Below are 16,505 nucleotides of genomic sequence, written 5' to 3'. Positions count from 1 at the left end.
CTATGGTGAAAAGCTGAAAGCATTTCCTCTAAGATCGGGAACAAGACAAGGATGCCCATTCTCACCACTATTATTCATCATAGTTTTGGAAGTCCTAGCCACGGCAATCAGAGAAGAAAAAGAATACAAACTGGAAAAGAAGTAAAACTGTCACTGTTTGCAGATGACATGACACTATATATAGAGAATCCTAAAGATGCCACCAGAAAACTACTAGAGTTAATCAATGAATTTGGTAAAGTTGCAGGATACAAAATTAATGCACAGAAATCTCTTGCATTCCTATACACTAACAACGAAAGATCAGAAAGAGAAATTAAGGAAACAATTCCATTCACCATTGCAACAAAAAGAATAAAACACCTAGGAATAAACCCGCCTAAGGAGGTAAAAGACCTATACTCAGAAAACTATAAGACACTGATGAAAGAAATCAAAGATGACACAAACGGAGAGATATACCATGTTCTTGGATTGGAAGAATCAATATTGTGAAAATGACTATACTACCCAAAGCAATCTACAGATTCAATGCAATCCCTATCAAATTACCAGTGGCATTTTTTACAGAACTAGAACAAAAAACTCTTAAAATTTGTATGGAGACACAAAAGACCCCGAATAGCCAAAGCACTCTTAAGGGAAAAAAACGGAACTGGAGGAATCAGACTCCCTGACTTCAGACTATACTACAAAGCTACAGTAATGAAGACAATATGGTACTGGCACAAAAACAGAAATATAGATCAATGGAACAGGATAGTAAGCCCAGAGATAAACCCACGCATCTACGGTCAACTAATCTATGACAAAGGAGGCAAGGATATACAATGGAGAAAAGACAGTCTCTTCAATAAGTGGTGCTGGGAACACTGGACAGCTACATGTAAAAGAATGAAATTAGAACACTCCCGAACACCATACACAAAAATAAACTCAAAATGGATTAGAGATCTAAATGTAAGACCGGACACTATAAAACTCTTAGAGGAAAACATAGGAAGAACACTCTTTGATATAAATCACAGCAAGATCTTTTTTGATCCACCTCCTAGAGTAATGGAAATAAAAACAAAAATAAACAAATGGGACCTAATGAAACTTAAAAGTTTTGCACAGCAAAGGAAACTATAAACAAGACGAAAAGACAACCCTCAGAATGGGAGAAAATATTTGCAAACGAATCAACGGACAAAGGATTAATCTCCAAAATATATAAACAGCTCATGCAGCTCAATATTAAAGAAACAGACAACCCAATCCAAAGATGGGCAGAAGACCTAAATAGACATTTCTCCAAAGAAGACATACAGATGGCCAAGAAGCACATGAAAAGCTGCTCAGCATCACTAATTATTAGAGAAATGCAAATCAAAACTACAATGAGGTATCACCTCACACCAGTTAGAATGGGCATCATCAGAAAATCTACAAACAACAAATGCTGGAGAGGCTGTGGAGAAGAGGGAACCCTCTTGCACTGTTGGTGGGAATGTAAATGGATACAGCCACTATGGAGAACAGTATGGAGGGTCCTTAAAAAACTAAAAATAGAATTACCATATGACCCAGCAATCCCACTACTGGGCATATACTCTGAGAAAACCATAATTCAAAAAGACACATGCACCCCAATGTTCACTGCAGCACTATTTACAATAGCCAAGTCATGGAAGCAACCTAAATGTCCATCGACAGACGAATGGATAAAGATGTGGTACATATATACAATGGAATATTATTCAGCCACAAAAAGGAATGAAATTGGGTCATTTGTAGAGACGTGGATGGACCTAGAGATTGTCATACAGAGTGAAGTAAGTCAGAAAGAGAAAAACAAATATCGTATATTAACGCATATATGTGGAACCTAGAAAAATGGTACAGGTGAACCAGTTTGCAGGGCAGAAATAGAGACCCAGAGGTAGAGAACAACCTATGGACACCAAGGGGGGAAAGTGGTGGTGGGGGGGTGGTGGTGGGATGAATTGGGAGATTGGGATTGACATATATACACTAATATGTATAAAATGGATAACTAATAAGAACCTGCTGTATAAAAAATTTTAAAAATAAAAAAAAGATACATGCACCCCCATGTTCATTGTGGCATTAATTACAATAGCCAAGATATGGAAACAACTTAAGTGTCCATCGACAGATGAATGGATAAAGAAACTGTGGCATGCACACACACACGTGCACACACACACAGATTCAGGAATATTACTTAGCCATAAAATAGAATGAAAACTTGCCATTTGGGACAACATGGATGGACCTTGAGGGCACTGTGCTAAGTGAAGTAAGTCAGAGGAAGACAAATACTGTATGATCTCTCTTATATGTGAAATCTAAAAAAACAAAAAATAACAACAACAAAGAAAACAAGCTTATAGATGATACAGAAAACGGATTGGTGGTTGACAGAGGCAGGGAATGGGGGTGGGAGGAATTTTTTAATGCAATCTAACTAGGTTTTTTGATCCAGCATTTATATGTATGTGTATCTGTATCTATATCTATATCTGTATAATTCCTGGATTCATTCTTTTATCTATTCATTATAATTTTTGTAGATCTACCTAGGAGGTTCCCAAGAGTGAGCTAAGCACTATATAGTATTGAAAGAGAAGGAACGAGGCTGAATCATACAGTACTGGACTAGGGAAGATGCATGCTAATTAAAAAAAAGAGAGAGAGAGAAATCAGGTCCCTTGAGGAAGAACACTACATTACAGTAATAAGTGCATACTATAGTGATTTCCCCAGTCCTTCCCCAAAAAGGAAAAATAAATAAAGCACCTAGATTGGGGAGGGTGGGAAGAAAGCAGAGAGAAAGAAAAGAAACAAGGAGAAAGGGCGCTCTAGCCTAAGGGAGAGAATTAACACTATGTGAATAGTTTGCTGTATCAATGGGAACATTTCCCAAATGTTTCTTAAGATGTTAAGTGTTACAGCTGATGATGATGATGATATGATGATGATGATGATGATAGAAGATTCCATGTTGAAATAAGTTGGGAAATATCAAACTTATTTGGTTTGAAAGAAGTTATGTTTACTGCAATTCTTTTTAGAGTCTTTAATATGTTAATATACATTATAAATTTCCAAAAGAAGAAATACAATATACAGCTTTCCTGAGTTGTTAACTGTTCAGCCCTTCTCTGGGAAGACATCTTGCATAAGTAATATTCCTTAGGGAAATGCTGTTCTAAAGCATGTAGTGGAAGCAAGAAGTGCTGAGCTAAGTACTCAAGATTTCCTGACTGGTGCTCTAAAACCATTTTCCCTTTCTTCATGTAGGGGGAAGAATTTTGGGACTCTTCTGTTAAGATTAACCGAAAAGCCTTGCAACCTTAAGGTTCCACGGAATTGAGTTGCTATGTTCCAGCAAGGGGTAGGAAAGGAGTGTGAAGAATGTGAAGAGTCGAGAAAAGCAGATGGGCACGGAGCCCTCAGGATTCAGCAGAGGCCTGAGGGTCAGTAGTGGAGACACTGGTCCCAGTTGGAGGACACACGAGCACAGGAAAAATAAGCAAGGTCAGCTGGACAGAGTGGAAGCCAACAGACAAAGCACCACTGTATCTTAGGCCAGTGAAGTTCTGGGCGATAGTCAGATTATGAGATGGAGAGATAAGAAAACAAGAACAGATACTGTACAGAAAGACAGGCACACAGCCAGATCTTAGCAGCAAAGGAGATAAGCTGCTCCAAGTCAGAGGCTCCCCTGGACAGAGTAAATCGCTGCGGGGAAATGGCCTCATGCTCTGCAGAGGAAAACAACTGAGAGAGCTGGTTGGAACAGAATTTAAGGAACAGTGACAGGAAAACGATCCTGGTCAACTAGACAACTGCCCGACCTATGGATTTTAGGGATTCTAGATAAAGAAAAAGAATCAAGGCAGAAGGAGCTCAGGAGCAGCTCTAAGCATCGTCGTATGAGAATGATCAGAGCTGGGGCTTTAACAGAAGGAAGCCAGGAATGAAAGACAGGGGTAAGGGGGAGAGTCTCACTCTCACCACCTCCCCTATCTTCCTCATTTGGTTCTGGGTTGGCAGGGTCTGAGTCCAACTGAGAGACCAAAAAGAAAGAACTAGGAAGAATTCCATAAATCTTTACAGTAGTTACTTTAAAGTCAAGTTCCAGGCATTGCAGATGTCCACATGGGAAAACTGCCCTTTAAAAATCATGTGACAGGCCAAGAGTGATCCCACCTAGACAAAGCAGTGAAGGAAAAAGCAATGGACTGTAAGACAGAAAATCCTTATTCTACTTCTGTCTACAGCACAACTAGTCATAAGATCAGATAACCCTTTTTTAAAAATCTGTCCAGTGAAGATACTAATACACATCTTGCCTCTCTCACTGAGTTAGAAGTCCTAAGGAGATGCGAACTCACACTATACAATGAAAACATAAAGCACTATTATAGCTTCCAAGGACTATTTCTTTTATTTTTGGAGAATCTTCCATTATATGTTTAATTGTGTTTCAGTTTGTTTTTTAAAAGAAGAGGAATCTGGTATCAGGCTTCATCCGCAATGCTTTTCACCACATTCTGAAAGCAATTTCCAGAAATAAAGAAAAAAGAGAAGACAAATTCAGCCTAGCTGGGTGCCTCAGAAACAACAGTAGAGGCTACTGTACTATGTTTTCTAGGAATTGATTTTAAAAGTTTTCTGCTTCCTGGGGTGCGTTACCAATATACAGAGCCTGTGGTAAATTTGATACTGGTTTTATCAATTCACAGAATCAGTATATTTGAAAGAAAAAGATAAAGGAGACAAGAGACATTTAAATGCAAGCACAGTCAAGAATGTTCAGTTAAATCCTGATTACTCTGGAATGTATTACTTCTCACACATAAATAAGAAGCAGTAAATCACTGTTATTAAGAGATCTACCCTGATTCACTCCTTTGACAGCAACAATACTTTAAAATAATGGATGCTGATCTGTAGTCTCTTTTCCAGGCTAACATTCCTTTCAGCACATTTTGTGAAAACGATTAAGCTTTATTAGATGCTACAGAATCAACTGCAACTTAAATCACTTTTATCCTGACCAACAAGGTCATGGTGGAGAGTCCAGATATCACTGCATAAAGCACAAAGGAAAATAAAAGGGAAATGGGTTGCAAGCTCATGGGTTCATCAACCGTAAACGTGCATATAGCAAATGCCATATAACTAGGAACGACGCTTTAGGATTGAAGTTTGGAATCATGACACAGTAAGGAGCCTTCTTCCACAGATACTAGGAAACTTGCATGAATATAAAATGTGCATAGCCTTTGGAGGACAACCTGAATGTAGCTGGTACATTTCTAAGGCTAAACCTGAGTAAAGTATGCAGGATTCACTGTTTATAGGATTATTTGGCTTTATGGCTCAGCCTTCTTAGGAACCTGCCTTTTCCAGGGGGAAAAAGAAGAAATTTAAATGAAGAAGGAATAGATACTCAACTACCATCAAGCGAGGATATCTTTTCCCTAGGAATTAAACCCTTTTTAGAGAGAAGATTCTGATCAGGAATCAGGAATGGCTATTGGGTCTTCTTCCCTCCAAAATTTTAATTTTGGTAAGATGTCAAACCAAAAAACCTTTTATACGTGCAATGAACACCATATTTACCTCTCACCCAGCTTCACCAGGCCAACATTTCCCCACATTAGCTTTATCTCTGTGTGTATAGTTTGTAGCATTGTTAAATCATTTGCAAATAAATTGCAGGCTTCATGACCTTTCACTCCTAAATATTTCAGCATGTATCTCCCAAGAACAAGGACATACACAGACATAACCATAACACCATTGTCACTCTCAAGAAATCTCACACTGGCATATAACATCTAATGTATCATCCATATTAAAATATCTCTGATATCTTTTACGGCTGACACTGTTTTTCATTTTTCCAGTCCAGGATCTCGTACTGGACTTCATTATGATATTTCTTTAGTTTCCCTTAATCTTGAACAGACTATCTTCTTTTAGATTTCATGACATTGACATTTTTGAAGAAGCCAAATCAATGATTGTTTTTAGAATGTCCTACAATTTGGATTTGATTGTTTTCTCACTATTAGATTCAGTTAGATTAAGACTAATGTTTTGGGCAGAAAACTACATAGGTGATGTTGTATCCTTCTCGATATATCACATCAGGAGGCAGATAATGTCCATCTGTCCCATTATTGGTGATGCTGTTTGATCACTTGGTTAAGGCGGTGTGTGCTAGATCTCTCTACTATAAAGGTACTTTTTCCCTTTGTAATTATTAAGTAACTTGCAATAATTTGAGACTGTGTGGATATTTGTTTCTCAGCGACCTTTTATCCAATGTGTGTAGCATCCATTGATGATCCCTGTTTGAATTAGTGATTTCATTAGTGATTGCCAAATGGTAATTCTCTAACTCTGTCGTATCTTATACATTTACAATTTGGCAATTCTTCTGTAACATAACTATAGATTCATAGATTCATCATTTTTATTTAATGTATTATAATCCACTAGCATTATTCTTTTTGATGTTCAAACTATCCCAAAACTGGCCAATAGGGTACCATCAGGCTGGCTCCTATTTTGTGTTGTCTTCATTAGTTTTTGAGTAGTTCTTTGCCTTATTCTTGCCCTGCCTCTGAAAGACATCTTTTCACAGAATCCTGGTAAGTTTTATTAGGGAATGGTATTTAGAGACCAAAATCTGGATGCCAGATATGCTCACTGTTGTTGGGTGTCACTGCCTTTAGGCCCCTTCAGTGGGCAAAGCGAGCAAATATCTTTCTAGGATAGTTCATGAGTTTATCTACAAATCGGTAAGAAAATGTTAGACAACCCAATAGAAAAATGGGAAGTTCTGCTCCTCTCTAGGATGTAGGAAGCAACAAAGAACATTGTTCCCACCCTAAAAATGAGAAAAAGCCTGATAATCTACAGAATCATAATTACTCTTAAGCCCATCAGAGAGCTGACAATGCAAGACAACCAAGTAACCTGAATTCCAAAGAGAAGGCCCTCCGAAAGACAGATGGGTCACGAGAAAGGTTTCGCCTTTGGCAGAGCATGAGATAGAGAGGTGGCCACCATACAAACAGGTGAGACGAAATCGGGTGCTGTCCTAAGTGCGTTATATTTATTAGCTCTTTTAATACTCAAAACAACCATATATAACAGAAAAATCACTTGTGGGCCAAAGGTAATCAACAGAGGAACTAAAAATCATGATACAACTATACTGAGAGGTGATACAGAGGACTCCTGATAAGAGGCCAAGAGATAAGGTCTAAAACTGATAAACCAAAATGTAGTATTATATACTTAAACTGAATTATACACCTAAAAATGGTTCTGATGGTAAATTTCATGTTTTGTGGGGTTTTTTTTTCTTTAACCACAATTTTAAAAAGTAGCATCACGAGCATACTAATTAGTGATAACTAGAATAAACAGGTAAAATTATCTTCTCTGGGGGGTTATACTTCAGATAGGAAAGGGTAAGAAGAGGGACAGTTGTTTTCCTTATAATCTTACTTGAACTACTACATTTTTTTTTAAAGTATGTATTACTTTGTTAATATTTTCAAACTCTGATGAAAAGATCTTACCTTGATCTGCAAGACATCAAGTGGAACTGTCTCTCCTTTCACAATGGCAAGTGTAGCATCTGTAATATGTCTAAAAGATAACAAGAAGGAAATGATCATGTTGTGAAAAATAAGCAACACCTCCCCCAACACACACACACACACACAACCACACTCCTACCCAGAGTACTAATAGCTGGGTCAAGAAAAAGACAAATTCCTTCAAAATACTCCAAGAAAGCAGAACAAAGGTGTATAAAAGAATTACTGATACAAATCTAGTGGAAGGCTCTGATACAGACTCACAGAGAAGGCTTTGGCAAAGAGAAGTTTATATAAGGCACCAATCATTTATTTACTTCACATTTATTGAGTCTCTACATTGTGTCTGACTTTTATCACTGGAAAATATGATAAATAAATAATAATACAACATCTTTCATTCATTGGAAGAGAATGAAAGTCAAGCACTTCAAAAACCATATTCCTTTTTACTCTAATAATCTGAAGGATAGCTAAAGGACAGGATTTGCTGGAGTTATCTTAGCAAAATATAATAAATCTCCAAAATATACACATTAATTCCAATGCTTGGATTACATTCTGCGTTCCCTAGGAAGCAAGTTGAAACTTAAGAAACAGCCTACTTTACTTTCTCATATTTCTCTATCAACATATCTTTTTCCCATTTTCCCTCCAATACAGTTGCTATCTGGGAAGTAGGTAGCAGTTTAGAAAATGAGATTCAATTTAGGAGAAAGCAAGACACATGATCACCAGTTTAGATTAATTTGATATGAATACATTAATTTCAAAGGAAGTTATTAGAAAGAATCCTGAAGCTTTGTGCTTGCTCTGAGTAGTACCTAGCACATTAAGAGGTTTAAGACGTGCTTTTGAGAGGCTGACCTTTAAAAAATGTTCCAACTGAAAAATGCCTTTTTCTATTAATTTTTTTTTCAAAATTCCTTGGCAGAAGATGGTTAAAATGCAACCTTAAATTTATCATTCTCCAGCAATAATTGAAAGTTCTAAATAAAGCAGCACTGTAGCACAAAACAGCTATTTTTTAGGATTATTTATCTGCAACATTCCAAATTCAAAATTCCTTTTTCTTCTGTAGTAATTATGGTACAACAAATCTTGACAGCAATGCAAAAGGCAAAGCCTTGTTCTTTTAAGTAGCCTCAGGCATCTGCCATGTTAAGAGGTCTACAAAATTATGAACCCAGGGCAGACTGACTTAATTATCTAAGAGCCCTGGGGCATGCTTATAAATTAAGTTTTATAAATCTTTAAATTATAAATAGAAGCAGCAACAACATTAGTTTAACTACAGGGAAAATCAGCTCCTAAAAAACTGAAGGCTATCTAAGACCTTGAGGGCAGCCACACTGCACAGACACTGGCTTTTGGATAGGTGAGGCGTTCTCTAAGGGACATGTCCTACCTCGGCATCACTGGCATATCTGGTAATGCTGGCAAGTAGTTCTAATAATCTATACTGACAGGGGGAAAGACTAGCTAGCTAAAGTAACCAAGACCCAAACCAGATAGGATTTGTCTCAGATAAGAAAAAATGTTTAATTCTTTGTTTGTCATATTTATAGCCCCTCAGAAATTCTAAACTGGGAAAAAAATATGGCAAACTGAAATGCCACATTAGGCTGCAGGATGATTGGTAAAGAGCTGAACACTCCCCATCAGACTAAGGCTTGAAGCATGAGAGACATTTTAATAAAGGCCTGATATATGTCAACCCTTATGCCTGGTGTTTGATATATGGAGCAAGGTTTTTAACTAAAAAAAAAAAAAAAAAAAAGTTAAAAGATAAAAGATGACTCCTAAAACTACAACAGCAAAAATAAATCCACAAAACCTGCCTATTCAAAATCCCAAAGCAGAACTGGACAGCCACATGCAAAAGAATGAAACTAGACCACTAGCTTACACCATACACAAAGATTAGCTCAAAATGGATTAAAGAATTGAAAGTAATAAGACCTGAAACCATAAAACTTCTAGAAGAAAACATAGAGGGTAAGCTTCTTGACATAAGACTTGGCAATGATTTTTGAATCTAACACCAAAAGCAATAAAAGTAAAAATAAGTAAGTGGGGCTACATGATACTAAAAACCTTCTGTGCAGCAAAGAAAACCATCAACAAAATGAAAAGGCAACCTACTGAATGGGAGAAAATATCTGCAAATCATACATCTGGTAAGTGGTTAATATACAAAATATATAAAGATCTCATACAACTCAACAGAAAAAAAAATCCACTTGAAAAATGGGTAGATAACTGGAATCGACATTTTTCCAGAGAAGACATACAGATGTCCAACAGGTACATGAAAAGATGCCCAGCATCATTAACCATCAGGGAAATGCAAATCAAAACACAATGAGACATCACCTCACACCTGTTAGAATGGCTATTATCAAAAAGATAAGGAGGGCTTCCCTGGTGGCGCAGTGGTTGAGAATCTGCCTGCCAATGCAGGGGACATGGGTTCATGCCCTGGTCTGGGAAGATCCCACGTGCCGCGGAGCAGCTGGGCCCGTGAGCCACAATTACTGAGCCTGCGCGTCTGGAGCCTGTGCTCCGCAACAAGAGAGGCCGCGATAGTGAGAGGCCCGCGCACCGCGATGAAGAGTGGCCCCCGCTTGCCGCAACTGGAGAAAGCCCTCGCACAGAAACGAAGACCCAACACAGCCATAAATAAATAAATAAATACTTTAAAAAAAAAAAAAGATAAGAAATAACAAGTATTGTAGAGGATGTGGAGAAAAGGGAACCCTCCTGCACTGTTGCTGGGAATGTAAATTGGTGCAGCCAGTATGGAAAACAGTATGGAGGTTCCTCAAAGAATTAAAAATGGAACTACCATATGATCCAGCAATTCCACTTCTGGGTATTTATCCGAAGAAAGCAAAAACACTAACTCAAAAGATATACTCACCCGTGTTTGTTGTTCAGCATTATTTACAATAGCTAAGATATGGAAACAAGCTAAGTGTCCGTTGACAGATGAATGAATAAAGAAGATGTGATATATATGTGAGATACATATATATAAACATTTGTGTGCACACACACACATACACTGGAATACTATCCAGCAATAAAAAAGAATGAAACTTTGCCATCTGCAACAACACTGATGGACTTGGAGGGTATTATACTAAGTGAAGTAAGTCAGACAGAGAAAGACAAATACTGTATGATATATGTGGGTGGCATCTTAAAAAAAAAAACAAAAAACAAGGGACTTCCCTTGTGGCGCAGTGGTTAAGAATCCACCTGCCAATGCAGGGGACACGGGTTCGAGCCCTGGTCCGAGAAGATCCCATATGCCACGGAGCGACTAAGCCCGTGTGCCACAACTACTAAGCCTGTGCTCTAGAGCCTGCGAGCCACAACTACTGAAGCCGGTGCGCCACAACTACTGAAGCCTGCGCTCTAGAGCTTGCGAGCCACAACTACTGAAGCCCGCACGCCACAACTACTGAAGCCTGCGTGCTAGAGCCCGTGCTCCACAACAAAAAGAAGCCACTGTAACGAGAAGCCCATGCACTGCGAGGAAGAGTAGCTCCCGCTCGCAGCAACTAGAGAAAGCCTGCGTGCAGCAACAAAGACTCAATGCAGCCAAAAAATAAATAAAATTAAATTAAAATTAAAAAGAACAAGTTCATAGATGATACAGAGAACAAATTGATGGTTGTCAGAGGTGGGGTGTGGGAGGTTGTTAAAAAGGGTGAAGGGAGTCAAGTTATAAAATAAGTCAGTCATGGGAATGGAACGTATAGCATGGCAACTAACAATAATACTGTATTACATGTTTGAAAGTTTTTAAGAGAGTATATCTTAAAAGTTCTCATCACAAGGAAAAACAATTCTGTAACTATTGAATGGTGACAGATGTTAACTATAATTATTGTGGTGGCATACAAATATCAAATCATCGTGTTATACACCTGAAACTAATATAATGTTTTATGTCAACTACACCTCAATCTAAAATAAAAATCCTAAAGCAGAAAAAAAAATCCAAAACAGAAAATCACCTGAGTATTATTATTGTTATTGATTCTAGAAGGTTATAACAAGAAATGTCTTGAGAAGATTTCAATTCATTCATTCAACAAATATTTTTTATTGACCTCCCCCAATGTATCACAAAGCTTACATTAAAGATCAGGCAACTGACAATGAGAACCTGCCTGAAAATGATTTGTCCAAGATTATATTTTTAATCACTGTCAAAGCCACAACTCAAATTCAAGATTCCCATCTTCTTGAAAGACTAAATCTTTGTTTACATAATGCTTTCGGAAAAAAAGAGCAATAATAACAACTTGCCCGACTCCTGAGGACACTGTTAGACTCACAACAATTTAATTTAATGTCAGGGCTGCACTACTTTCTCTGTCTACTTTATCCACACTGCCTTCTACTTTTGGCATTCCCTAAAGGATGTAACTATATTTGGTTGTTTTAGCTACTTATATTATCAAGGTAATGGAGCCAAGGCTGCTGCTGGCCCAGTCTCCACAGGGAACTTGCTATTTGTCATCATGCATACTTAAAGCAAACAAATGATCACTGCAAATATGTCTTCACCAGAGAATCTTACAACACAAAAGCACACAAACAGTATGCTTGGATCAGTGAAGCTATCTTCTTAAGTGGCAGAAGGACATCAGTATTCATCTCCATACCTGACCTGAGGACTTAACATTAGACCACCAGGGTCCCACAACCCAACAGAGAAACTTCCCAATCAACCCAATGCTTGAACTCTGATCTCTTCCTCTTAATGATTTGAAGTTTCAGGCTATCAAAACTCAAAAAGAAAATTATATCACACGTGTGAATTTTCCATTCCCAGGCTCGCTCACCCACAAATGCTACCATCCCACATTGACAACCTACTGGACTTTGTTTCCACTTTCGGCAAAGAGTGTCTGACTCAAACTACTGGTCTGGCCCAGTGGGATAAATCCAATGGGAATCTTACTGAAGGTAGCCTGGCGGGGAAGAAAACAAGAGCAAAGTTTTATTGTTATGGTCAGAAAATGAGGTTGAATAGAGAGGCACAGGTGTGTCCACTATGACAAAGTAACTGACCCTGGGCCTGCCTCCCAGCCTTCCTTCCCACACCCCTAGACCAGCAACCAGGTAATACTGAGGAAGCAGGTTCTAGAACAAGGCAGTTCATGAAAACAACATACCTTCAAATTTGGAAGGAATATTTGGGTGCTCACTAATGGCAACTGGTTGAAAGGAATTTGGTTAAGAAAATGAGGGTCTTAGATATTAGATAAGTGCACGATTGTGACAGACTTTGCCACACTATTATATTATATTGCCACACTATTTGACAAAGTTGCAGATAGAATTCAACTAAAAATGTCTAACATTTGTACACTGACTGAGGACAGGTGAAAGTGCCTTATAAACTACCTCAAGTATAAACAAGGCTAAGAGAATAAGCAAGGTCAAGTAGCAGAAGAATGGCATAGTAGAGGACTTAATTAAAGGCCACAAATAAACAGATACCGTAAGGTTCCTAAAGATTATTTTGAGCTCAGTCTACTATTACCAAAGGGACTGGGAAGGATCTTCTTTCTTGTTGTTACTTATAAAATATTTTATCACACTTTTCTACAATAATTTAAAGTAATCTCACGAATACCCATGTACCCAAGACCCAGATTTAACAAATATTACATTTTGCTTCAGAGTTTTAAGAAATAAAGTGATGCAGATACAATTCAAGTCCCTTCTCATCCTACTCCCCTTTCCCTTCCCAGAGGAAGCCTTTATCGTGAGGTTGGTGCGATTCCTTTCCATCCACATTGTTATCCTTTTACTACATAGTTTAGGCATCTATTAAGAGTATCTTTGTTTTCTGAATTTTAAAACTTTGTAGAAATGCATAACATACTTTGGCAACCTGCCTTTTTTTATTGAATATTTTTTAGATTTACCATGTAGATATTTATAAACCTAGTTCATTCATTTTAACTGTTGTATGGCTTCCAATATATGAATATACCACAATTTATTAATGAAGGAATCCTTTGAAGAAAAGATTCTATAGAGAAATTTTATATTTTAAACAACTCTTGGTAAAAGCCATTGGATACCCTGGATTCCCAAAGCAGAAAAGTCCACCATGAGTTAATAAAAGTGTTCTATGACATAGGCAGAAGTACTTTATTTTCTAAAATCCGAGGAAACACAACTTGTGCCCATCTTAAAATATAAAAAGGGGAGAAAGGGTAAAAGAAAGAAATAAAGAGAGATAAAAAGAACAGGAAAGTAAAAGTCAAAATGCAATTATTCTTATTTTAAAGCTCACCTCATCTGCTCTTCGAAGAACTCCAGTTATAACCTACAAATGTTTTAAAAAAATTATTATGAACAACTTGTATTTCCTTTATCATAAAAGAATTGGATTCAATTTTCATGGACCACAAACTTGTTCCTGTTTTCTTCCTAGAAACTATGTCAAAAGATGTATTGGCTCTTAAAACACAAACTATTCTCCAATAAGATCAGAGCTAGATTAGACTTTATTCTCCACCTAGGATCAATAGTACTATAAAGGCTAAGATAAAATAATTATAAAACTTCTACATTATATTAGTAAAATTACATTTTAAGTTCTATAAGATGGGTATAAATGTGATGTACACATCAATTATACTAAAGATGCTAGTTTCCTACTATGAAGTACACATATCGGAAAAAAAAACAGCACTTTGCTACACTCAGAGAGAAGCCTGCTCTCAATAAATGTTTCTTACTGATGAATATGAAGACAAGGGAGATTTTATTCCCTCTATGAAAAGACATTTTTAATTTGAATTTTTACTTAATTTATTTTTTATTTTTAAACTATAATACCCATGTCTTGTAAAAACTGTGAAAAATACCTGAAGAAAAAATACTTTCTCATAAACCCACCGGGCATCATTAGTCAGTTGTTTATATTTTGCTATATTTCCCTCCAATTCTTTTATTTAACCAGGGCATATTTTGATGACTAGATTATACCAGATACACAATTTGGTTTCTTTCTTAAAAACATTTTGTAAAGTCAAGGCAAAGGCCAATCTTCTCCCGCATCTCCTGCCTCACTGAGTTTCGGGATTAAATGGGGCTGTCATGAGGTCCACTTCATTACTTTGTTGGCATGCTATCCGTATTCTTCACACTTCATTAAAAAGCCATAAACACAATTACAAGATCATTAGCACAGCCTTTTTAAAAGAAGCTTACTAAGGCTCACATGATTGCTAAGTCAAACACAGGACAGTGCCCTGTCTGCTGTTAGCTATTGGTCCCTGAACACCAATGAAACCACAAAAATAGAGGCAAAAGACAATGAGAAACGAGGTACGGATGTGACTTATGGTACACAGGATGAGGTGACTGAGTGGGAGGGGCACCTGCACCTCTTCTTCTGAAAAGAAGAGCATTTCCAGGGCAATATACTTACTGTCCTTATTGGACCAAAGCAAGCATTAAGGAAATGGAATTGTAGAACAAAAGCAACGCATACATCGGAACATGTAGACCTCTGCCTCTAAATGTACCATTAGGAGATAACATTACATGGGATGGAAATGATGTGAGAATGGACAGATGCATTTTTTTAAAAGGCAATTGTTATTTAAGTTTATTTTATAAGAAACCTTCCCATAATTGAAACAGTGATTCCCTAACAAACAGGGCTACTTCATAAGAGTCTTCAAAATATAAAAAGCGTTTCACACCCAGCACCATTTTGTACCCTGTTTTATTCCATTTTATCCAACTTAAATTTGATAAAAGAAAAACCCTTCTATGTGCTGGGTATAGAATTTATACGAAGCAATGAAATAAAAGTGCATGAGAAAAATGTAATGCTATACTTGTTTCAGAGAGAAACAATCCTAAAAAGAATGGATTACAAAGAAATAATTTCCTTAAATTATAACCACTTTATGCCACTGCTCCAAGACCTAATTTCTATTTTCCTCCCTTTCAAAATGGTTTCAAACAGAAAAGCGGCCACACCTCCTGCAAAGTCCCATCTCCTCCAGCAACAACGATCACATCTGTGCTTTCCAGCAGTTCCAGGAGCTTCTTGGCTTGGCCCTCATAATCTGTCTGCAATACAAAGGAAGCCTTTGGTAAATTTATCATCCTAGAGCCACAAGCCCAAAGGTCTAAAAATATGGGATATTTTCTTTAAAGTTTTACACTGAATCTTTTCTTAAATTCTACATAACTGATATACATGAAAAACTAAACAGCTATCAAAGCAACTATGTATGGTATACATGAAAAACTAAACAGCTATCAAAGCAACTATGTATGGTTTTTATAGTTTTATATTTTTAGAGCTAGAAGGGACCTCAGAAACCATCTAGTCGGCTCCTTACTTTAAAAATAAAACTCAAACCTAGTGATTTATCTCGGTTATACAGTCAGCTAGTCAGAGGTTCTATTACATCATTTACCCAGTGACTTTCATCTGCAAGCAGAAAGTCAAGTGTATATGCAAATAAGGAGAAACAGATGTAATAAAAAGAGCACAGATTTGAGAGCCCAGGAGACCCAGATTAAATCCCAACTCTGCTACTTTTTAGCTGAGTGGCCTTAAACTCTCAGGATCTTAATTTCCTTATCAATGAAATCATGTGTACTGGAGGAAGGGAAAAGTGCTTCCTCCTAATACTGTTGGAAAGCAGTATGAAAAGCGACTAGCAAGGTAATTGTTCTTAACTGGCACTGTACTACATAAACGGTTACTGCGGTTTTGCTATGATTGTACATAAAGAAATATAGGTAGGACTCAAAGCAGTCACAAAATGGTGACTAAATGGTATGTAAGCCTCACCATTTGTATTG

At 37.3% G+C, this 16,505-nt stretch overlaps 1 protein-coding gene across 3 annotated transcripts in view; it reads right to left on the bottom strand.

The window, feature by feature from the left end:
• The window catches only part of AGK (acylglycerol kinase), a 126,041-nt gene that overhangs the window by 24,118 nt on the left and 85,418 nt on the right, over positions 1-16,505 (bottom strand). For all 3 annotated transcript variants that reach the window (XM_061198110.1, XM_061198112.1, XM_061198111.1), the window contains 4 exons: positions 15,669-15,761; positions 13,966-13,998; positions 12,534-12,628; positions 7,617-7,686 (listed from right to left, as the gene is read on the bottom strand). In XM_061198110.1, coding sequence (XP_061054093.1) covers positions 7,617-7,686; positions 12,534-12,628; positions 13,966-13,998; positions 15,669-15,761 — 291 coding nt within the window. The remainder of the gene's footprint in view (positions 1-7,616; positions 7,687-12,533; positions 12,629-13,965; positions 13,999-15,668; positions 15,762-16,505) is intronic.

The sequence above is a fragment of the Eubalaena glacialis genome, chromosome 8 (assembly GCF_028564815.1).
Source record: "Eubalaena glacialis isolate mEubGla1 chromosome 8, mEubGla1.1.hap2.+ XY, whole genome shotgun sequence".
NCBI classification, from domain to species: Eukaryota; Metazoa; Chordata; class Mammalia; order Artiodactyla; family Balaenidae; genus Eubalaena; species Eubalaena glacialis.
This window is presented reverse-complemented; position numbering and strand designations above follow the sequence as displayed.